The sequence below is a fragment of the Carya illinoinensis genome, chromosome 8 (assembly GCF_018687715.1).
Source record: "Carya illinoinensis cultivar Pawnee chromosome 8, C.illinoinensisPawnee_v1, whole genome shotgun sequence".
Classification (NCBI taxonomy): domain Eukaryota; kingdom Viridiplantae; phylum Streptophyta; class Magnoliopsida; order Fagales; family Juglandaceae; genus Carya; species Carya illinoinensis.
In genome coordinates, this window is record NC_056759.1 from 22,222,377 (window position 1) to 22,247,849 (window position 25,473).

Sequence of the window (25,473 nt, forward strand, 5' to 3'; positions counted from 1 at the left end):
AGAAATTTACAACATTACTCTATGACTTTAATGTGAACTTGTTTCCTTCTTACTCATGCTTGGTTCTTTGATGTGCTTGACTCCATTGTGTGGACAACTTGAGCTTGAAACTCCTTTATTCTTTGAATTCATTTGTTATCATCAAAATCCATGTGTAGATTTATAATCACATGAAACTTGAAACCTTGGGTTCAACAAAAAGACATAGAGAGAAGTCGGTGTTTATTTTTCTTTGGGGATTTATTTTTCTTGATGAAGGAGGAAGTCGGTGTTTGAGTTTAACGTGGAGTTGATGTGGTTGGAGTTTTATTTTTCTTGGGCTTCTTTATGTTTTTTTTTTTTTCGTTTGGCATCTGGTGGGGCTGCAGCTTCTTCTTGATGAATTTCTTTTAGTTTCAATTTCTGTTTTATGCATTTTAGTAACGGCGTGAGCTTTATTCTTTCGACGTTGACTAGATTCCAAATTTTGTTGTTTCTAAATTGTTGCCTAGTATTTCTTGAATTTCATTTTAGTTTTCTAATGAATAATATTTATATGATTTCTATAGCACTTATAATAAATATGATTGGCTAAATTTCCATACTAAGGTTAGAGGTGAAGTTTAATGATTTAAATATTGTTTTCGGATCCACGTAAAATTTATTCTGTGAGCTTGATCGATTGAAGGATTTTATTGGATATTTTGATTATCTATATACTCATCTTGATTCATTGTGATTTCCGAATACAGTGAATGCTTGAGGAATCCCTGTGGTATTCAAATAAATTTGTAAATGTTTTAATCATCAATCGTTCACGCTCAATCATAAGCGACTATTTTTCTTAATCTTAAATGCTAAATCTTCCAATTAAACGGAATCATTATTCTAGTTTAATTGAAGTAAATCGATCAGAAACAATATCATAAATTATTAGACGGATCCTCGAAACCTTAGTCTTTCTCTATATCAATTCATTTTATCATTTTAGTTTGATTCAGTTATTTTATCAATCTTCATTTGATTGCACGTTTCTTTTAGTAATTTCGTTTTATTGTCTAAATTTATTTTCTTTGTCACAAAAGTCAATCCCTGTGGATTCGATCCTGTAAGATACTACAACACCTGTATACTTGCAGGTAAAACTGCACTAAATTTTTGGTTCATTAATTTGAGTTAAAGTTTAGGCGCAACAGTGATAAACCAAGAGGTTGGTTTGATTGGATACCACTTGCAAAATGGTGGTATAACACTACCTCATGTCATGCTTCCACAAGAATGACGCCATATGAAGCAGTGTATGGTGTTCCTACTGCCAGGTTGCAATAGTATATACCTAGCTTATCTCATAATCAAGCTGTGTAGGAACTACTTAGAACCAGAGAAGAGGTTTTAGCAGTCTTGAAAAACACTTGGTGTTGGATCAAGAAAGAATGAAATTGTTTTTTGATAAAATGTACACTGAAAGGGAATTTATGGTGGGTGATTGGGTCTATTTAAGACTTCAACCTTATAGACAAAATTCTCTAGTAGTTAGAAGAAATATGAAACTTGTACCAAACTTTTTTGGTCCATTTCAAATAGCAAGCAAAATTGGAAGGGTTGCTTATTGATTGGAATTGCCATCTCAATCTCGTTTGCATCCTATTTTTCATGTGTCCCATTTAAAGAAGAAGTTAGGCCAAAATATTTCTCCATTATCTACCTTACCACCAGTTGAAGCAGATGAAGCAATTAAGCCTGAAAGTGGTATCCAATCAAACCAACCTCTTGGTTTGAAGGGGATGATCTGTAAAGAGCTATTATACATGCTCTTAGAACTGTGTGTGAAGAAGATGCAATGCAAGAGCAGTTGCAAAGGACAGAACTAAAGACAGTTAGTAGTTAATATGTCATACGAGCTGTTGTTTATTTTGTAATAAGAGACTTAAGTGGTACTACTTTGTTGTGAGTTCAAGGATGTAATGAGTAGTAAAATGCTGTCATTTAATTGTAATCATCTTCAATTATATAAACAGACTCGAATGAATGAAGAAAGCATGGAAAATTTTATACTCAATACTCTTTCTCTCTGATTCTCTTCTCTCTTCTTCTTCTTATATCTCATATCTCCTCTCCATTCTTGGAGATTGATCATTCTAAATCAGATACTATTCGGGCCCATTACATCTACTTCCTAAAAAAAAAGGACAATGGTGGCTTTTGTCATAGAGAAGATCTTGGGCAATGGAAGAAGCTCGTCCATAGTGGTTTGTTCTAGTGATGCATGGTGGTAAGCGAGGAAGCATGCAGCTTGCTCTGTTTGGGTGATGTTGCTCTATTTCCATGGGCTTAAACAAAGTAGTTTCAATTTCTGCTTCCCATGAATGTTGGTGATGGTTGATAAAATTTAATAAAGGAAGAAAGGTGTTTTGAATTTGTTCTATATTCTCATTGATAACAGGAATGTACATATGAGTATTTATAGACACTCAATGGCCTTAATAGAATTGACATGCACATAGTATCAAGCAGCTAAAGTACGCTACTATACAAGGACCATTACATAGTCTTTTAGAATATTTCCAGAGCATTACAATACAGTCAATCAAATAATACAACACAACAACAAAAGGTATATTCCAAGCCTACTCTATGTAACCCTAGAGTCTTCTACATAGTTGGTTGATTTAGTAGAATCTTGATTAGTCATCGTTGAGCTAGAGGAAGGAGTGACCTGTTCAATACACCCCCACAAGCCAAAAGGTATGTCCATGACATTGAGGCTCGTTCTTAGTGTATAAAATTGAGAGGACAAGAGGTCATTGTTTAGAATGTTTGCCAACTTGTAGCAACATAATCATGAACAAAATGGAAATCAATTTCCATGTGGTTTATGTGGGAATGAAGAACAGGATTTACTAAGAGGTAGGTAGCTCCTAGATTATCACAACAAAGTAAGGGAGCTTGAGGAAGAAAAATATAGAGTTTTTTTAGAAGAGATTGGAGCCAAAGTAATTTAGCTGTGGTGTTGGCTAAAGACTTATATTCAGCCTTGGTACTTGAGCAAGCAACAGTACATTGCTTGCGAGAGCTCTAGGAGACTAAATTCCTACCAAGGAAGATTTAAAAGCCACCTGTAGAGTGGCTATCATCAAGGCAGCCTACCTAATCAGTATCAAAAAAGGCTTGAAGCTGAAAATTAGAGGATTGTTGGAAAAAGAGACCAAAGTTTATGGTTTGCTTGAGATATCGAAGGAGGCGCCTAATAGCCTGCCAATGAATATATTTTGAACAATGCATAAATTGGAAGATTTTATTGACAGTGAAGGTAATATTAGGGCGAGTCAAGGACAAGTATTGCAAGCTTCCTACAACACTCCTATAGAGTGTAGGATCAGTAAAGGAAGGATTATCTGTGAGAGAGAGAGAGAGAGAGGCTACCATTAGAGATGTAACCCCTTTTGCAGTGAGCGTATTTGTGCAAGACAGTATATCATGAATATACTTTCACTGTGAGAGATGAATGCCATTGAAAATATATGTGATTTCAAGCCCAAGAAAATAGGACAATTTTCCTAAATCTTTGATAGGAAAAGCTAAAGCAAGAAAATTAACAAGGTTATCAATTTATGCTGGATCAAAACTGGTGACAATAATGTCAACAACATAAACTAAAACATATATCATGACAGATTGAAAGGAATAGATGAACAAAGAGGGATTTGACTTAGAGGGAGTGAAACCATATTCAGACAACCTAGAGCTCAGTTGAGCAAACCAAGCTCGTGGAGCTTGTTTAAAGCCATAAATGGCCTTCTTCAAACAGCAGACATAATCTGGATATTCAGGATGAATAAATCCTAAGGGTTGAGTCATATGAACTGTTTCAGTGAGATCACCATGTAAGAATGTGTTTCATATGTCAAGTTGGTGAAGTGGCCACCTTTGTGATACAGCTAAGGAAAGAACAACCTGGATTGTGGTGGGTTTTACAATAGGACTAAAGGTTTCAGAATAGTCAATACCTTCCTGTTGATGGAAACCTTTGGCAATGAGTCTTGCCTTTCGCCATTCAATGGTGCCGTCGGATTCATACTTTGTGCAAAACACCCACCTGCAACCAACAATGTTAGAAGAAGGGGGAGGGGCAACAAGTATCCAAGTTTGGCTCTGAATGAGAGCTTTGAATTCAGTAGACATGGCCTCATGCCATTCTGAGAAATGAGAAGCGACTATGTAGGAGGAGGTTCATCTGGAATTTCAAGGGAGGTGGTTAGGCCGTGCCAGGATGGAGGGTAAGCAATATGGCCATTCGTAAAAAATTTAGGATGGGAGGAATTTGTCTTGGAATGGGTTATAATGAGGAGATCGAGGTGGAGGTGGATGGGGAGATTGTGCAACAACCCGCTCATTATTTATTTATAGTTATGAGCCTCGTTCTAAGTGTCGAACCTCGATGACGTGTTTTTGAAGATACCAAGTGAATTTTTAAAGCAAACCCAGTATTTTAAAACTTACGAATATTTTAAATATCCTGTAAATATTTATATGTGATATTTTCAGTGCTATTAAGTTTTGTTTTTAAATAACACAATTATAATATTTTTTGAGGAGCTCCAAAAAATTATAATTGTGGAAAATTATTTAAATTTAATGATTTTAGTCATTTAAAAATATTACGAGATTTAAATTATGTTGAAATAATATTTTATCTTAATTCCTCTCAGTGTTTTAAATTAAATAAATGCTTATGCATTTTCAAATCAGTATTTAAACTCACCATTAGATTGTTTTGAAGATACCAAGACGAATGGTATGGATTAAATACCCAAGTCCCTAACTTTTTTTTCTCCCTTTTTCCTTTTCCTTCTCTCTCCTCTCCCTCTCTCCCAGCCCAGCCACCGCTACCACCCTTAGTCACCGCCACCACCAATGAGCTCCCTAGCACCTCCTCCCCCTCCATGCTGGTTTCCCTCCCTCATAAGCCTCTCTCTTCACCATGGTAGCACAACCAAAAAATGGATATAGCACACAGTTTCTCCACCCGTGTACCACCGTACACCACCGCTCAAGCCACCACACCTCACCAACGACCTTCTCCCTTCACCGGCGACCAACCCCCACCGAGCCCACCTCCTCTCTCCCTCCTTGTGGCACACACGTACACAACCCATAAATGGGTTTCATGTATTAACCTAGATAAATTACCTTTACAGAATTCTTAGAATATTCTAGACTATACACTTGTCATTTCTCTATTGGTTCACTTGTAACAAAAATATTCCTGTAAACTCTATAAAAGGGAACACACACTCAATATAGTGTATGGAATTCCAATCATTCTCAATTGTTCTTTCTGACATGGTATCAGAGTTGCTCGACTAGCAGTCCTCTGGATCCATGGCCTCCACTCACCAAACCTCATCTGCCATTTCCTCTTTCTCGCATGTCGTTACTACAAAGTTAACAACTGAAAATTTTTTATTATGGAAAGTGCAGATTTTGACATACCTTAGAGGACAAGATCTCTATGGATATGTCGATGGGTCTCTACCATGCCCGTCTCAATTCTTACCTACTACCTCTGAAGATCCTTCAAAAAAACTCAATCCTGAATTCTTATCTTGGACACACACGGATCAACTGGTGCTTAGTATACTCTTCTCTACCTTATCTGATTCCATTAGTAGTCATGTGCTCTCAGCTACAACGGCTCGAGCCTTATGGCTCTCCTTAATGTCTATGTTTACGTCTCAATCTAAGGCAAAAGATTTTCAAATCAGCTACCAGTTGACTCATCTATCTCGTGGAGATCAAACTATCTCTGAATATTTTTGCAAAGTTAGAAATCTTGCCGATACCCTTGCAGCAACTGGCTCTCCTATTTCTGAAAAGGATCTTGTTACATACCTTCTAACTGGCCTAGGGCCTGCCTATGAAGGCTTTGTGACCTCTGTTACCACTCGAGACGCACCATTAACTTCTCATGAACTTTATCAACTCTTGCTTACCCAAGAAAATAGAATGAGCCACGCCTCAAAAATTCTTCATGACCCTTCCGTCAACTTCACTTCATATCGGGATACACGTGGTCGTACTCCCTTTCGTAATGGACAACAAGGTTGTGGTAGAGGTCGCCAAAACTTTCATGGTGGCAGACAGTTTTCTCAGTCCTCAGGCAACACCTATCAAGCATCTGGTGTCCCTCGACCTACATGTCAAGTATGCTAGAAAACTGGTCACATTGCCCTCCAATGTCATCACAGATTTGACCACTCCTATCAGTTAGACCCACCCCGATCTTTTTCAGCAAACTACACCACTTCCGACAATCCAAAAACGCTCTCAGACTCCACTTGGTACCCTAATTCAGCTGCCACCTACCACATAACCAATGACTTGAGCAACTTGAATTTGTCATCTGAACCGTACCATGGACCTGAAGCAATCCGTGTTGGAGATGGATCATGCCTTCCAATTCAGAATCTCAGTGAATCTTCTTTTCACTCAAACTCCTCTACTTTCCATTTATGCAATCTGCTTCATGTATCTAATATCACAAAAAATTTGGTCTCCATACTCCAATTTTGCACCAATAATAAATGTTTCTTTGAATTTTACTCCACTCATTTCTCTGTGAAGGATACTCGGACCCAGAAAATCCTCTTCACGGGTCCAACGCGTAACAGCCTTTATGTCTTCCCTCCGATTTCATCTTCGTCTCTTCAAGCGTCGCCGTCTGCTGCTCTTGGTGAAAGGACCTCTATTGCAAATTGGCAGAGGCGACTGGGTCACCCTTCGCTGGAGCTAGTTTCTCACATTTTGCATTCCAACTATTTGCCTTTTATTTCTAACAAAACTCCTTTTAATTGTTCCGAATGTCCCTTGGCTAAATGCTATCAGTTATCTTTTGCTTCAAGTCGGGCCGTTTATACAAGGCCCTTACAATTAGTGAGTATCGACCTTTGGGACCCAGCTCCTGTTAATTCAAGGCTTGGTTTCAAATATTATGCTTCATTTGTGGATCATTTTACTCACTACACGTGGTTTTATCCACTTAAACTAAAATCTTATGTTCAACATATTTTCACCATCTTTCTATCTCATGTTGAGCGCCTATTTAATGTCAAATTAATTACAATTCAAACGGATGGTGGGGGTGAGTTCAAACCTCTCACAACAATGTGTCAAAAACTTGGGATTTCTCATCGATTCTCTTGCCCCCATACGCATCAACAAAATGGTATAGTTGAAAGAAAGCATCGACACATTGTCGAAACTAGGCTTGCCTTGCTAGCCCATGCTTCTCTTCCTAAATCATTTTGGGCTGATGCCTTTGAAATAGCCGTTCATTTAATTAATCTTCTGCCCATAAAAATCCTTAACAACAAATCTCCCCACTCAATTGCCTTCAATCATGACCCCCGATTACAATTTCCTCAAAGTTTTTGGCTGCAAATGTTTTCCCAATCTCAGACCATACAATAAAAATAAACTTCTTTCCAGATCCACTCCATGTGTGTTCTTGGGTTATAGTCCACATCATAAAGGATATAAGTGTTTGGACCTTAAATCCAACAAATCATATATCTCACGAGATGTGTTGTTTCATGAGGATCAATTTCCCTTTTCGGAGCCCATCAATTCTACTCCAATGATCCTTAGTCCACTTACCTTATTCCCTCAATCTATTCTTGGTCCGGGCCCTAGCACTCATCCACGATCATCAACTACTACCTTACCCACCAACATCCCACCTGGCCCACTAATCCCTATTAACTCAACTGGCCCATTACCTTCTTCTTCCTTACCCGATCCTTCCCATCAACCTAACCCTAATCATTCAGACATCTTATCTTCTCCTACACCACTACCTCCAACCTCTTCCAATTCTCTCAATGCTCTCTTCTCTTCTCCCAATATTTCCTCAGCGCCCGATATTTCCTCAACTCCCAATATTCTCTCATCTCCCAATCTTCCCAAGATTTCCTCATCTCCCAATCTTCATGATGCTTCTTCCTCTGTCATCCTTGTTAATGCTTTTCCTCTTCAACCACCACGGTCCCCCATCATGACTCGAAGCAAAACAAATTCCTCTCGTCCTCGTGTTCCTACGGATGGCACTATCTTTTATCCTTCATGACATTGCCTTCTCTCCATGGCTACGGTACCATATGATCCTTCGAGCTTCTCAATTGCATCAAAATTTTCAGAGTGGCAAGATGCAATGACTCAAGAGCATACTGCAACAAAACCAGGAGTCCGGTACCCTCTGATCCCTCATATAATGTTCTTGGCTGTCGTTGGGTGTTTAAAACCAAATTTAATTCTGATGGCACATTTGAACGTAGAAAGGCCAAGTTGGTAGCTAAAGGCTATCACCAACAACCTGGCCTTGATTACCATGATACTTTTAGTCCGGTAGTAAAACCGACTATGATTCGTTTGGTTCTCTCTATTATTGTAACATGTGGATGGCCTTTGTGCCAATTGGATATATAGAATGCTTTTTTACATGGAACCTTGACTGATACAGTTTACATGCAACAGCCTCAAGGCTTTATTGATAAACATTTCCCACATCACGTGTGTAAGCTTCATAAAGCCATTTATGGTCTGAAGCAAGCACCGAGGGCCTGGTTTGCACAATTAAGTTCATGGTTAATTGGTTATGGGTTCTCTGCTTCTCAATCTGATCCATCTCTGTTCATCTTGAATCATGGTGATTTACACATATTCTTATTAATTTATGTCGATGATATTGTTCTAACCTCTTCAAAATCGAGTGCCCTTGATACTTTTATCACTAATCTAGGTCATGCTTTTCCTGTTAAAGACCTCGAAAGACTTTCCTATTTCCTTGGTCTTGAGATTGACTACTCTGCTTCGGGCCTTTTTCTTTCCCGACGGAAATACATTAAAGATTTACTTGTCAGAAGCAACATGTCAAATGCCAAGCCCATCACATCTCCTATGTCTGCTTCTAGCAAATTGTCACAGTTTGATACTCCCTCATTTGATGATAATACTTTGTTTAGAAGTATAGTTGGTGCTTTACAATATCTGTCTTTTACTAGACCAGATATATCCTTCTCCGTAAACAAAGTATGTCAATTCATGCATTCTCCAAAATAGTCCCACTGGTCTACTGTTAAGAGAATTCTAAGGTACCTTAAGGCAACAATTAATCATGGTTTGATGTTCAAATTTTCCTCATCCTTCACTCTTCAAGCATATTCAGATGCCGACTGGGCAGGTTGCCCAGATGACAGAAGATCCACTTCAGGTTCCTGTGTTTTCTTGGGAACCCATCTTATTTCCTAGAGCTCCAAGAAACAAAAGACAGTTGCAAGGTCAAGTACAGAAGCAGAGTACAAATCACTTGCATCCACTACTGCCAAATTAATCTGGTTGCAAAAACTTATTCGGGAATTGGGCCTGTTCCTTCCTAAATCTCCCATTTTGTGGTGTGATAACATTGGAGCAACATACTTATCCGCAAATCCTGTCTATCACTCCAAGACCAAGCATATGGATATTGATTATCACTATGTTCGTGATCGGGTTGCTACCAAAAGTCTAACAGTTGCCTTTTGCAATTCTAAAGATCAGCTAGCTGATGTGCTGACAAAGCCCCTGGTTTCTAATACATTTTTTAAGCTAAGAACGAGTCTCACTGTTGTTGAAACCTCATTGGACTCGAGGGGATGTATTAACCTAGATAAATTACCTTTACAGAATTCTTAGAATATTCTAGACTATACACTTGTCATTTCTCTATTGGTTCACTTGTAACAGAAATATTCCTGTAAACTCTATAAAAGGGAACACACCCTCAATACAGTGTATGGAATTCCAATCATTCTCAATTGTTCTTTCTGACATCATGCATGGGTTCCCACCACCGACAACCCTAGCGCCGCTATACGCCAGTTCTAGCCCCACCAAGCACCACCACTAGCCTCCCTCTTCCTCTTCCTAGCTCCTCACGAAATTCCATAGCCTCCATCAACCTCACGTATTCTCACTCTCCAACACGGCTTGCACCACTCATGGCTAGATCCACCACCCTCCAGCCACCGTACAGCCACCACCTCACCACCATAGCTCCAATGTACCTCCCTCAAGTCCTCTATGTCCAGCCTTAACCCCTAGCTTTGAAACCCATGAATTTCCCAATTTAGCCATACACGGCCTAAACTCCTCCACGAGCCACCGTGCCTCCACCGTGTACCACCTAAGTACCACCATGAGGCCACCACTCTAGGACCATGAGCAAACCTTTACCCACTCAAATCCACACCCATAGCCACCTCTAGTAGTGCAAACAGCCACTGTGCGCAGTGTAACCACCACATACGACTATTTCAATGCCTTTGACAGTGACAGGCAGCGAGAAACGCATGGGTTATCCCGTAGATGGTATAACCCTCTATCCCTCGTTATTTATATTAAATGTTAGTTGGTTGGTTGGATTGTAGATTGTGGAGTTAGTATTGTGGAGTTCGCAGTGAAGTGTGACGATATAGTGAAGTGTTGGGTGTAATTATGTAGTGTTGTGGACTATGCTATGAAGAGTGGGTGTGAGGTGTGTCGTAGTTGTGGTATGGCATAGTGTGAAGAGAGTACATGTGGCGTGTGCTCCATGTCATGTAGCAATGCACCATGTGGTGTGCATCGTGATAATACGTGATGTAGCAAAGGGAGTACACCTGGTGTGTCACGAAGAAAATGATGGTTGCGTAGTAGAGGAGCATAAAGCGTGTTGTGAAGCATAGGGAACTGTGTAACGGTGTCCCGAAATAGCTGTGATGTGGCCTGTAGTCCTAGGTAACTGGTGTCGCCTTGTAATTGACTTATGGCTTAGAGTATGTGTAAAGTGATGGGATAGTGTAAGAGTAGCCTAGCGGAAGCATGACGGATGTCGTGACGTAACTCAGGATTTGTCTCGAGCTACATGACGTGACAGAGATGTATTGGTGAATGGAACCCTTTCATGTTAAGTGTTAGGATGAACTTGTAAAGGGGCTAGGAAGTAGGAAGGTCTTGCTGACCAAATTTGAATAGAAGTTGATATCAGAGTATGGAGCTTGTTTATATATGCGGACATTCATTGGACTATAAGTTGAACTTAGGTGATAAAGGGTTAAAGTACATGTGCATCTAGTGAGACACGTGTACCAAACGAATTTATCATATATAATGAGTAATGTGTCCTAAGTATGGTTGCACGATGTATAAACCTCAGAATTAGCTTAAATTCATTTGGTATGTATGGTTGTGAATGAGGATTAATGAGTATGGGCTAGGAAGCATGAAGGTAGTATTGGGTATGTTGTCTATAATTGGGATGCGCGACTTAGTTGGTTTGAGTCATGCATCGGAATGTGGTTAATAGGAGAGTGAGACGAAGCTTTTAATGTCTTAACCCTAAGATGAAACACAAAGGTGGTAACGATAAATGGATCCAAAGGTTTTAGCATAGTAAATAGCACGTAAGAGCTCAAGGATGGACTGAAAGTGTTCCAAGTGAAGTATAATTTTATTTCTAGTATAGTTTGCTCATGTACTAGATAAAAAATGATGTTAAGGTTATGTATATGCATATAAGTTGCCATCTGATACGCACACGAATGGACTGCAAAAAATGAATATGGCATGAAGTCCAGGTAAGTATTATGTTCATACTCTTCTAGAGTTTTCTAAATAAATGAAAATGAAAACGAAATGCTTTTACTTTACAATGCTTTACAAAACACATTTTAAGAAAGAACGTTAAGTATAAGTTTTCAAGTATAAATATGTAACGACCCACCTTGGTAGCCCCTTTTCACCCACCCAAAAGTATATAAGTGTATGCATGTGAATGGATGCTATATGTGGTAAGTACTGGATGTATTTTCACGAAATGAAATGCGAGGCTTAAGCCTTATGCTTTAAATGATACGAAAAAGGTATTTTAAAATGCCCCTATGAAAGATGATGCTTTAAATGATGCCATGAAAGATAATGTTTTAAATGATGTCATGAAAGATGGTATTTAAGCTCATACTTTTAAAATGACTTTTAAGAATGAAAGGACTGAAAAAACTGTAAAGAAATGAAAGGACTTGAATGAATGAAATGATTGAATGCTTTAATGTATGAAAACATGTAATGGCCATGAATGAACGGATAATGGTACCGAAGGACTGGACTGGGTAGATTACAATGCCGGGTAAGTAGTACGGATAGTGCACCCAATGCTGCACCCTAACGGAATCGATTCCTAACCTGTGGCCGTGGGAGGAATCGATTCCTAACCTGTGGCCGTGGGAGGAATCTGGTCTAAAAGACTGCTAACTCTCATACACGGGGCGTAACAGTATGCAACGGCCAATGAAAACGATAAGAAAGAATATATACATGTTAAGAAAAGATGAATGTATGATAAGACTCTTTAAGAAATGAAGGCAACAAGGTGTCAGGAACTGTTTATGAGAAGAATACCCTTTTTAAAGAAAAAACCCCACCTCACAACGTTTTAAAATGAAATGAATGTCTATGTATGATATGTATGGTTTGATGAATGCATGACTAAAAACCTATGTTATTATATTTTAACTATATGAAGTAATGATTACGAGTCATCGACTCATTTTAGTTTTTATGTGTGCCCTCCCAAGGACAAGATGAGCATGACGCATCAAGACGGACACAACCCAAATGGAAGAGCACGAAAGCCTAGGCGTGGTATTTTGTATGAGAGACTTTAATTATAAAAATTTAATGTTTTTCGCTGTAATCTTTTAAATAAATAAACATGCTTTATTTATAAATATAGAGTCTTTTGTATCCTGGCATGGAATGAAAGAAATTTGAAAATGAACCATAATTCCTGTCTATTTTTATAAAATCATCTTCTAAATGTCCCACCACAAGGATGGGCGTTACAGATTGAGATGAAGTGGATGAAGAATCAGAGTTTGTCAGAGATGAAGGATATGGAGATGAGCTAGAGGAAGAATAGGAACTTGGATTCAGGCTATTAGTCGAAGGATGGGCTAGAGGAGTGTGTGGGCTTTCGTGTAAGTTGGTGTGAGTTGGGCTGTGATTGGAAGGAAAGGAGAGAGGTAGTAGGGGTAGTGTGGGTTTGTTGAGAGGAGTGAGAGTCCATAGTGAAGTTGGACACAAAAGGAAAGGATTTTTCATTGAAAAATACATCACGAGAGATGTACATTCTATTGGAAGGAAGATGAAGACACTTGTAGCCCTTATGCATAGGACTATAGCCAAGAAAGAGACAAGGAAGAGAATGTAAATGAATTTTGTGATTATTGTAGGGACGGAGATTTGGGAAACATTCAGACCCAAAAACTTTGAGAAATGAGTAATTGGTTTCATGTTGATAGAGTAGAAAATGAGGAGCTTTATTTTTAAGAGAAGGTGAGGGAAGTAGATTTATGAGATATGTAGTGGTTTGAAAGGCATCCACCAAAAAATGAAATGGTAAGGATGTCGTGACTAAAAGGGCAATGCTCATTCCAAACGTGACAATGCTTTTGCTCCATCACACCATTTTGTTGGTGAGTGTGAGGACAAAAGAAGCGATGCATAATTCCTGAGAATTTAGAATGCTAGTGAGAGGATGAAATTCACCACCCCCAATCACTTTGAAAAATTTTTATTTTGGCATTTAGTAATCTTTCAACATATTTTTTAAAAAGAAGAAATGTTGATGTAGCATCACCTTTAGGGGCAAGGGGGTAAAACCATGTATAATGACTATAGTCATCCACAAATGAAGTATATTATCGAAAACCATCTCTTGATAAGTGAGGGAATGGACCCCAAATGTCTACAAAAATTAAGTGCAAGGGTCCTGAGGACTGATTAATATAATTCTGACAAGATAACTGCCTACACTTAGCAAGAGGACAACTAGTACAAAATAAATTCGGCTAAGATGGAGCAAAAGGCAAACATTTGGTGTGCAACAAATAAGAGACCAATCGAAGAGAGGAATGACCAAGTCTGTGGTGCCACTGATCAAGAGTTTTCCATTCACCAACAAAAGCTAGATGATCTGATTGAGGACTAGAGGAAGGAAGGAGAGGTATAGTCCATTATGCGTTGTGCCTTGGATTAGTGTTGCTCTTATCATGTTGTCCTTCACACTGAAAAAGGAGTCATGAAATTCAAGAAATACAGCATTGTCAAAACAAAAATGATTAACATAGACAAGATTTTTGGTAATTTATGGCACACATAAAAGATTGTGAAAAAGAAATTTTGAGTGAGAGGATAAGAGAAACGAATCGCCGAAATTAGTAATAAGGAGTGCAGTTCATCACCAACTTTGATTTGTTCATGGCCAATATAAGTGTCAACTGAGATATTCCGATTTTGAAAATCAGAGGCGATATGGTTTGTAGCAGCGAAATCAAGATACCATTGTTTATCAAGTGATGATTGAGAAGTGGTATAATGGGCTGCCAGAGAATGTGGAGGTTCATATTGATAGGCTTTGTCAAATCGGTGGTAGCATTGTAGTGCTACATGACCCATTTTATTACACACTTGACAAGTGGGCTTGCTCTGTTTCTACGAGAGAGGTTGAAAAGATGAAAATGAGTGACCTTCTTGGTTACGATCATCATGATAGCCATTGTGACCACCACGGTAGTTTCTGCGAGAGGCGTGAATAGGAGAGGCTATTGTGAGATTTACAGAAGGGTTGGGAAGTAGACCTTGTTGCATGGAAGTGAGACAGAGACAACAAAAGCTTCATACTCAAAGTTAAGCCCATTGAGAAGGTAGGAGATAACCTTAGAATCTCTTAAAGGTTCTCCCACAGTAGTCATGGTGTCTGATAGAATAGGACTTGGTGATAATAATCAGTCACCAAAAGAGAACCCTTTTTTAGGTTTGTGAGTTGGTAACGGATTTAGAATATTTTGGATTGGGATTGAGAAGTAAACATGGTGTCAAGAGTGACCCAAAGTTCTCTGGACATGCGAGAGGCAATAGCCTGAGCAAGAATAGGTTCAGTAAGCAAAGAAAGAAGAGTACTGAGTAAGAGTTGATTAGTGCGACGCCATTGAAGGTATTCTGGGTTGGTTTGAGTTTGGAAAGGGATTGATGGTGAAGGGGATGACACTAGAAGAATTAGTGGAGGCGGGGGAGAAGAACCATCAATAAAATGATAGTTCTTGACCATGGAGATAGGGAATACCCTGGGCTCGCTAGAAAAGATAGTTATTTGACTAAAGTTTAACATAAACAATATGGGAAAAATTGCTTGGAAGCTAGAAGGTGGTGGGGTGGTCTTTGTCGAGGGAAGAAGAGGAGTTTTCACCAGCCATGGATAGACGTTAACCGTAATCTAGCTCTGGTACCATGATAAAGTTTAATGAAGAAGGAAGAAATGTGTTCTAAATTTGTTCTATATTCTCATTGATAACAAGAATGTACAGATGAGTATTTATAAACACTCAGTGGCCTTAACAAAATTGGCATGCACACAGTATCAAGCAGCTAATGTACGCTGCTGTACAAGGCCCACTACAGAGTCTCTTAGAATATTTCCAGAGCACTACAATACAGCCAATCAAATAATACAACACAACAACAAAGGGTATATTCCAAGACTTCTCTACGTGACCCCAGAGTCTTCTAGACAGTTGGCTATTTTGGTGAAATCTTGCTTAGTCATGTTGAGCTGGAGGAAGTAGTGACCTATTCAATAATGGTAGCTTGCGGTTTGGGTTGTTTAAATGGTGAATAGGAGGGCTATAGTGGTTGGTAGCACGTGGTGGCATGGTTGTAGCGGTGTGGAAGGGTGGCTCGTTGGCTTCACTAGTGAAAAGTTGTCAAGTGCAGAAGTTACAGTTTACAGTGGGCTGACGGTTGGTCAGAGAGGGGCTGTTTAGGGTGGTTCGCATGATCTATTCTAATGGTTTACAATTGGATGTGTGGGTGGTGGTTAGTAATGGTACAACTGGTAGTGCGAGGGGTTGGCCTACACTTGTTGAGTTGACTTGGAGGAATAATGAGGGGCTTGAGGGATGGTTGTTGCTGCATACTGGTGGTTAGGCTAGACATGCTCTATCAATGGTGATGGGTCCTTGGTAAAGTGGTGTCTGCTGTAGGGGTTTTCTTTCCCATCAATGTCTGGCTTCACTACACTATGGAGAGAGACTTGACATGGTCTGAAGGAAAAAAACTTGCTAGTGAGAAACTTTGGAACTGATGTGGCAACCCTAGCTTTAGGTTGAAGATCTAGACATGTTCCGTTTGGTTATACAAATGAAACGAAATGAATTTTTTTTTTAAAGTTGAATAGAATATTATTATAATATAATTTTTTAATATTAGTTTTATTTTGAGATTTAAAAAAATTATAATAATGAAATGAGATAAAATTAGATAAAATGTTTTAGGTAAACAAACAGGGTTACGTGCATGAGGGAGAGCATTTATACACTTGTTGCTCAATTTCCATGCGTCTAGGGACCTCATCTCAAATGGGTTACTCACGTCTAATTATATTCTAGTAGTTGCCTAAAAATTTTCATCTGCCAAATATTCAATAAATTCTAATGACCTCATCTCAAATTCTAAAATTTTCTGGCTGATTACAAAAAATATTCCACTTGGTCTAAAAAATATTAAATGGCTTTAACCTAATTATCAAGTTCAATAAAAATCATATTCCACCATAACAAAAATTTTGAGCCCGTGGCGTATTTAAAATTATTTGTTAAATCTCAATTGAGCTTCCTATAAATATGTACCTCAATAAATTAAGCGAAGTGATACCCTTACAATCGAATTATCATCAATTTACTACTCTTAATAATATAATATTTTTTAATATTTAAATCCATCAAATCAAAATAAAAGTCAAATTTAAATTTCAAAAAATATATTATTTTAGTCTAAAGTTGTAAAAAAATTGTTAAGTAGTTAGCCTATCATTTTTCTATATTCATAAATTAATATTTCGCAGGTTTGGTGTTGGGACTGGTTGTTACATTCTTACTATTCTATTGTAATGTCTCTCCTAATTTTTGTATCCTAAAGTGATCATTTCGGCACTCAAGGTAAGTGAGAAACCGGTAAGGAATTTACCTAATCATATTAAAACAAATGACTTTAAAATGTTAAAACTCCAGTACTTGCAATGCATATAAGACATCATGTCTCTACAATATTCTTGAACTTGTGTGCCGTAAAAGTAGGAAGTGTTCAACTCGAGAACATTTCTTATATCATGAAATATGTAAATATATGCATATCTATGTTCTTGCACAACACATGCAACTTTCTCTATCTTGATATATTAACCAGCAGAGAACTTCATTAATCTTTCACCTATTAATCACTAGCCCTTACAGGATTTTACTCCCTATAGTGATTAATTTTTGTCTATTTTAATTGTCAATAAATTCACAATTTTGTTAGTCAGGAAGTCATGTTGCAAAAGAGAGAATAGTTTGAGGCAACTTATAATTTCCCCTAAATGTATTATTAACTGCAAACTTGAATGCATCATCAAATCAAAGGACAGGTCAACAAGATGACCAATTATACAATCACTTCCTATGTAGATTCACTTTTGACAATTAAATTAACCCACAAAGTCAAAACTATGAAAATCTTGATAGAAGCGCCACTCATATTCAAGTTTCTTCCGAGCAGTTTGATTAGCAAATTTTAAAAACTAAAGAGAATTCTCAGATGATTGGACAATCATTTTTCTGAAAAGCCGCAAGAAATGCACAAGCTACTTTACAACATTAAGGAAAAACTGGAAGGCCTCCAATCTGACAAACAAAATGCAGGTGCCTTCTGCTCTTTTAAATGCGAAGCATCCTTATAAAAGCCCCACGAAATGCCTACATTTAAGTTTGAGATGTAAGCTACGGATAATGCAAGCAAAAATTTGCGAAAAACTAATTCATCTAATTGTTTGCATTTTCTTTTACTGGTAACAATTCAAATCTCAGTGGCCTAAAGACACTGCATTCTCAGAATATTAGATCAGAATAAGTACCAATTGGTATATAATTTTATTGGTGCCAGGTGTCCAGGAACATCATCCCGACTAATCCCAAGATGCACAGGCCCTCCTATAGGAGTTTTCCACAAATGCACCTCAAGTAATTCAAGGGAAAACTTTCCCAATCTGATGGCCCCTAAAGTTTGTTTGCACCTTAGGAAAAAATAAACCTTAGACCTAAGGGGAGCATACCTCAAAGCCCAAGGCCTTTACCACTAGAGCCAACCCTTGGGAGTTAGTACCAACAATTATTTTGACAGAAATAAATAGGCGGACGAAGGCCATATCATTAAATAAGTACATAAATACCTTTTCAACGCTTCCGTTCTGACCGCCACTTGTATACTGGTTTAGAAGTGGGACAAGCAAGCTCATCTTCACGTAATTTGCGCTTTCGGCCCTTTTTCTGTTTATTAAATGAAATGTTTTTATTTCCAAAACTTTGACTTGCCACCCAATAGAAAATTAAAGGCAAGGAGTTTAAGATGTAAATACCTGTAGTTCCTTCTGCAATGCCATATCCATATAGAGTTTCTCCAACTGACTCACTCTATTCCTCCTTGCTTCCAGTTCTCTATAGGAAATGGCAGTTTTGCTACATATGGAAATCAAGGTTATGTCACTAACAAACAACTGGTTCCTAGTAATCATCATGCTAACAACAATAATAGTATAAAGCTAAACAGAGTTGAGAAACGAAATACAGAAAATTAAGAAGCATTTCACACATCAAATAGACATTAGAATTCAAAGTTTTATAGAACAGGACGTAACTTTTGCCCCTATGATATGACAAATTTGGTTTCATTTCGACTCATTGATATTTTATGTTTTTTTTTCCTTTGTTTCCATAAAAAGGCAACAAATGATAACAAAAGCAATTGCTAAGGGCCAGTTTGGTTCCTCAACTCATCTCATCTAATCATTACAACTTTCACAAATTCCAACACAAAATATAATAAACAATTCAATTTTTTCAAATTCTAAAATAATAATAATATTAAAAAATAATATTTTAACAATAATTTATTCAACTTTCATCTCAACTCAACTCAAAATCTAAACACACCCTAAATGTAATAAATTTTACAAAAAGAAAACATAAATTAATGGAAACATAACTCCAAAACAAAATGATGGCAATCAACACAAATCAGACACCAACACCCATGGTTACTCTCTCCAATATGGTTGCCGCAACCAACACTGTTGGGATTCATTACCACTTCCTCGCCATCATGTACATGTGTGCACCATACGTAGATACATTTTGGCCATGCAGTAATTTTAATCGGAAAGTTGAAGCTTTATGAGGATAAGGCCAAAATGGTACATTAACATGAAAACCCTATAGCTTCTCCATTGTGTTTTATTCTTCAATCCCTCCTACCCTACACTACATACCACACACAACCATCCTTGCAACCCAGTCATACAATATCTGCAAATCCTCACCACCATCATTGCTCCAGCTCTATGTCCTAACATTGATGTGATCACTCAAAACAAGAAGAGGGTGATAGCAACAGTGAAAAGAAGGGAAAAAAAAATAAGCAAAAGAGATTTTTGTTTGATATGCATGCAAGAGAGAGAGAGAACAAGTATGGAGAGAGAGAGAGAGAGAGAGAGAGAGAGAGAGAGAGAGAGAGTATGAATTTGTTCCTTGAGTTTTTTGCTGTCAGGGAGAGGAAGGGATTTTTATTGGAGCGACAAAAGAAAAAATGAGAGGTACCAATTGTTACTTAACTCATTATACGTCAGATCTGAAGAAATATTTAAACTTCCATTATGGCTCATGAGCCTCCTAGCCAAGCCTATTTTGACTTTGGCTTGAGGCACGAAATAAATGGACCTAACTTTGAGTTGAACTTGGCTAATTTAATAAAGAACCAAGCATGACTTCACAGAGCCTTTAATTGACAGTGTACTCATAAAGAAGAGGTGTATATGAATCATTGGAAAATATGTTTGATAGTCACTTAAAGGAAAATTTAACTTCCACTATAGAAAGTCAAGAAAAAAAAGAGATAAATTCACAATTCTACTCCATTTACCAGGTTAATCAATTAGATCCTAGAATGATCACATGTAAGAGGAGCAAAATTTCAAGATCTAAATGAATAAAAATCATTCTGTCAATCAATATATATCAATAATTTGTTACATTTTGACTTTACCTTCTAATATCATCGAAAACATCATCAGAAGTAGGCAATTTTCCTCTTTTCTTTGAACGTGATTGTATTTCTTTAGCCTCCTCCCTGCAAGGATAAGAAATGGATAAATAGATTTAAATACTTCATTTCAACTTCAAAATAAAGAGGCAGGACTTGAAAATAATGCTGACACCACCAATAATTTGGAAGAGGAGGAAGGGTTAGAAATGACTTTAATGACAACAAAAGTGAACCAAGAGATAAATTATCATTTCTTTTCCTTGAACTTAAAACTCAACTAAATGACAAGAATGCCCAAAATTAACACCCCCAAAAGAGAAACTAATAACATCGCAAAGAAAAACAAAAGGAAAGTTCACCATCAAGGCATAAGATTTAAAGCATCAAGAAAACTAGAAAATAAACACAAGGAAACCCATTTTGAGTTTCCCCCAGGACTGCTAGTTCACTTGGGATGCAGGCTTATTTTGTTAAAACCAAATGCTCCACATCAAACATGGAGGCACTACTCTCCAAGCAATAGGGCACCTTCTGTTAACAAGATCCCCCTAACTACAAGATAAGAGTGAGGGTGCGAGAAACAGAGGTTTATTGGGAGTCCTTCGAAAAAAGAGAAGTTCACTGTCAGCTCGTTCTATAGGTCTCTCATTATGCGTAATGCAATCCCATTCCCGTGGAGTATAGGAAGACCAAGCACCCCTAAAATCAGCTTTCTTTTTATTGACAGCATCATTGTGAAGATCCCACTATATGTAATCTATGAAAATGCCAGATATTTATAACAGATTGGTGTTACATGTGTAAGAAAAGCAGAGAGATGGTGAAGAGAAAACAAAGAAAAGACAAATGCCGCTGTTATGTTAGAAAAAGATTAAATAAAATCTCATGCTTCCAATAACACCTCACTTTGTCAAATATGCAAATAAGGGATATGAAGGCATTACAAATAATAATTATAATTTAGGAAGCTCAAACCTGTCTTCAGCATAGTAAATGTGTCTATTAGATGGCTGACTATCAAGAGAGTGCAGAACGGCAGCAAGCTTTTCAATTTTCTTCATTGGACAATGAAAATCCATAATTAAAACCTACTTCAAAACAAATATAATCTAAAATCCATAAGCTTTACAGTAAAAGTACTCATCTACCTTTTTCTCACTCTGCAATTTCTGAAGAATATATCCCATATCTTGGGTCTTCATAAGCAAAAGCTCGTCCGTATTGTATTTGTTTGTCTCATTCCTGTAACAGAAGCTCACAAATCAACCACAATTCACAGCTAAGAAGCCAAAACATCAAAACATCATAATTCATTATGTTACTCTAATTTGTGGACTCCATCAACAGTTTTTGCTTTCATCATCCGGAAGTAAAACTCATCGGGGTTTCTAAAAGCAGCTTTCTCCCTAAGTTTCTGTTGAGCAAATATGTTCAGAATAAAAAATAGTTAAACATATATATATTTAGCCCATCGACCAGCTAAACATCAAGAAAACAGCACAGAGACTTTGAAACTTTACCTGCAAAGTCTGCTCCTTTTTGTGAAAAACTTGTGCCCGCTCGACATAATCCTTGTGCTTTTCAAGAAGACCAAATTTTCTCCTTGAATGCCTAAATAATAAAACAGGGATCATCAACAATTATTGGAAATAATTAAGTGTTTTATTAGTTAATAAAAAATAACTATATATCAAGGAAAATATAATTTGCACCCGTAAACTTTGAAAAAAAAAATCACCCTAAACCATCAAGACTTGTGGTGTAAATTGAAACTTTTGGTACTTTGGAGTACAAATTGTAAAAAAATATATATTTACAGTTCATTTTGAAAATTATAGTTTCCCCTTATATATTTGAAATGTAGAGTGAAGGGTGAGTCTGCCAACTCACGGTTGAGATCTTTCTTTGTGAGGTCGTCTACTGATAGCATTCCTTAGTGATGACATGTTGAATTCAATCACCAGCAACAATAGCAAGATAGCAAAGAAACTGGACTTCCTTCAAAGCAAGCAAAACTGGAAACAAATTTTATATTAATTGAAGTGAATACAATAGAGGCATAAACATATCAATATTTTTTTATGAGTATATAAAGATCACAATTATATTTAACCACAATCAACATTTCAGTATATAATCAAAATCTCATTTATAAAAGCAAAATATCAAATTGCAGAAAATCTGCTTCTCTTTATGCATTCCATCCAAACTCAAAGCCTTAATTTTTCTAAGTGCACCATCAAGTTCATACTTTAACCAATGTGTGGCGCCCCCGGGCCCCACCTCCTATGCACATTGAATTCAATAAAGAATTCAGTCACCCTAACAAAGTAGTGAGTGCAGCTAAGCAAACATTGAAATTGTTATAAGAGTTGGAAGAGCAGAAAAGAGATACTACAGAGCCAAGTAGCAGAATTGAAACCATGTGGAAACCATCTCCTATGCACACATACAAATTAAACTGGGATGCAGCTTTAGATAGGATTCAGTCCAGAATTGGAATTGGAGTTGTTGTCAGAGACTATGAAGGTAGAATTCTTGCAACTATGAGGAAAAACAAGTGCCTGTTCCCAGATCCTTTACTGGCTGAAGCTTATGGGACATTGCAAGCAACAACTTTTGGGTTGGAATTGGGGTTAAGAAAGATTATACTTCAAGGGGACTCACTGCAGATCACTCAAGCCTTGAAGAAGAAGGATGCTAACTGGACTAGCGTAGGCATGTTTGTGTCTGAAGCCAAGGAGATTCGCAAGAATTTTCTCAAAAGGGATGTTCTTCATGTTAGAAGAGATGGGAATGTCATTGCACATGTTTTGGCAAAAGATGCCTTAGTCATTTCTGATGTAATTGTTACTATGGAGGAGTCTCCTCCATTTATTTCAGATTTGATTTAATGGAATGAGCCAGAAAGCTTCCTTTAAAAAAAATAGAGTAGAACTCAATCGGTCAAATCTCCCCATTATGCACTATATATACTAAAAGATCAAGCATGGATTCCAGCTTATAGCTAATATATATAATAATATCACACGCATATATACATATATATCAGCTATATATCTACAGTATATAAATATATATCCAGCTTATAGCTAATAATTACTTTGACCTTAAATATATATATATATATATAGTAGGGTTCCTTCATAATGTTCATGATGAACCAGATTCAACTGATCATATTTATTCAGATTCGTATGAATTTTTCTGTGATGATAATTAATCAGATCTTAACAGCATACTAGCATAGCCCCTCCACCTTTCCCCATGGCTATTTCTGTTCTGATCTTATAAGCATTGCATACAAATAACATTTTGACAAGTGCATACAAATAACAAATTACAAAGTAATCTCAGGGATTATCCAGGGGCTCTATGTGGGTTCTTGATCAATTACAAAACCATAATAGCATGCACACCAATCTCAAATTCTCAATACACAGAGCAAAAAGGGGATCTACAGCTAATAATCTAATACCTGCAGCAACTTTAAAGGGGATCTACAGGCTACGGCAGAGTCCAAGACACAAGCTGCGGCGGTGGAAGTGGTGTCACGGAGCAACAGGAGCTGCGAGCCTGCGACTCAAGATTCACGACGGCGTGGAGCAATAAGAGGGAGCTGCGACGTTGTGGAGGTTCGAGTAGACGCCGGTTGTCGGAGTGTGGCGAGTGGAGAGGCGTGTAACAGGTGGGTTTCCTGATCTAGGGTATGTGCGAAAGTTTCTGTTCTAAGGACAAGGGGGCTCACGTGAAGGAGATGGGAAGGTGTTCTAATGCTGGTACTTGCGTGTTTCACTTTGCCTTGCGTGTTTCTGGCAAAGTGGGTGGCTCCGACGTCCTCTGAGGTCGACGGTGACTGGACAAAACACACGGGTTGTTTGGTTATTAGCAGTGAAGAGGGAAAAGACTTACCGGCGGCGTCTTCTGTGGTGGTTTCCGGCGAGGTGGTGGTTCGGTTTGTGTAAGGAAGGCTACGGTGGCTTTGTTCTGGCCGCAATGATATCGTGGGTTTGGAAGGAAATATGTGAGGGTTTTACGCTTGTAAAACCACGGTTACAATTTTGGAAGGTTTTTTTTTTAAATTTATTTTATTTATCAGACTTTTTTGGAAGGTTTTCTGGCCGTGAGCGAGGAAAAATAAAATGAAAGATTTGCTAGGGTTTGAAGTTTGAATTTAGCTACAGTTTAGAAACTATTCTCAAAACAGAGAGAGAGATATATATATATATAAGAAAATAACATTAATAAAAATAACAATAATAATAACAGTATTAATAATAATAATAATCTAATTTAAATCCTAATCTTAGGATCCATATTACAGAACTGCCACAATGAAATTTCACAAAATTTTAATAAGGTAAGACTTAAACACTCAAGAATGCATGATAATGGCCAAAGGTCTGTGACCTAATTGGCATAACCCACAAGCCTCTAAAATAGAGATCTTGGGTTTTGAAACCCCTTTTTCCAAATATATAAAAAAAAAAAAAATGCATTGTAAAGGAAATGAAAATTATGCAAATAATTTATACAGAGAGAAACTAATAATTAGCTCGTCTCTTAAAATAACAACCTAACAATACAAATATAAACTCCAAATGACAAAAGAAGCAGCACTATAACACATAAAAGTGTAAAACCCTCACATAAAGTTTGTATTAGGAACGAGTCTAAATGCTAATACAAACTTTTTTCCTCTTTCATCTCTCTATCTCTCTCTCTACCATCAACTTTCTGGGGGTGCTCTCCTCAAAAGAGTAAAAAAAACCCTAATTTTTCTCTAGGATCCTTGAGGTGTGTTATAATAGTGGTATTAGAGAGACACATTTTCTGTGTTGTCTTTGAAATTTTCTAATTAAAATAGATCATGGCAGAAGGCACTAGACTTACATAGCTACAAGATAGGCTCAATGCCCTAAAGAAAAAACTGATTCACAATACAAAACCATAGAAACAAATATGCTAACTCTAAGAAAGCAAAATGATGCAATAGTACAACACCTAACCGTGATATCTGGTTAGCTCCAAAGAAAAAATCAAAATCAAAGCCCAGGTGGATCTTTATTAGGCCTTCATTCCACTAATAGGGAGGGCAACCCAAGGCAAGGGAAGTTGCAGACAAGGACCATTCGACTAGATTTTTTCACTTTCCAAGGTGATGAGCCAGAGGGGTGGATCTACAAGGTACAACAATTTTTTGCCTTTCATAATACCTTGTCACAACAAAAAATAAAGTTGGCTTCCTTTCACATGAAGGAGAGAGCATTAACTTGGTTTCAAAACTGTGAA

At 37.5% G+C, this 25,473-nt stretch overlaps 2 protein-coding genes across 2 annotated transcripts; one reads left to right on the forward strand and one right to left on the reverse strand.

Annotated features, from left to right (window-relative positions):
* Window positions 1-17,602: 17,602 nt before the first annotated feature.
* LOC122274188 (probable U3 small nucleolar RNA-associated protein 11) lies at window positions 17,603-24,329 on the reverse strand. The gene is made up of 10 exons (XM_043083192.1): window positions 23,660-24,329; window positions 22,072-22,196; window positions 21,702-21,792; window positions 21,504-21,595; window positions 21,330-21,423; window positions 21,157-21,236; window positions 20,182-20,265; window positions 18,500-18,599; window positions 18,314-18,410; window positions 17,603-17,840 (listed from the first exon to the last, which is right to left on the reverse strand). Exons 2-9 carry the CDS (start codon window positions 22,125-22,127, stop codon window positions 18,318-18,320), a joined length of 690 nt encoding a protein of 229 aa, XP_042939126.1. The 5' UTR covers window positions 22,128-22,196; window positions 23,660-24,329; the 3' UTR covers window positions 17,603-17,840; window positions 18,314-18,317.
* Window positions 22,605-23,075, forward strand: LOC122274506. The gene has a single exon (XM_043083542.1). It carries the CDS (start codon window positions 22,605-22,607, stop codon window positions 23,073-23,075), a length of 471 nt encoding a protein of 156 aa, XP_042939476.1.
* Window positions 24,330-25,473: the final 1,144 nt, after the last annotated feature.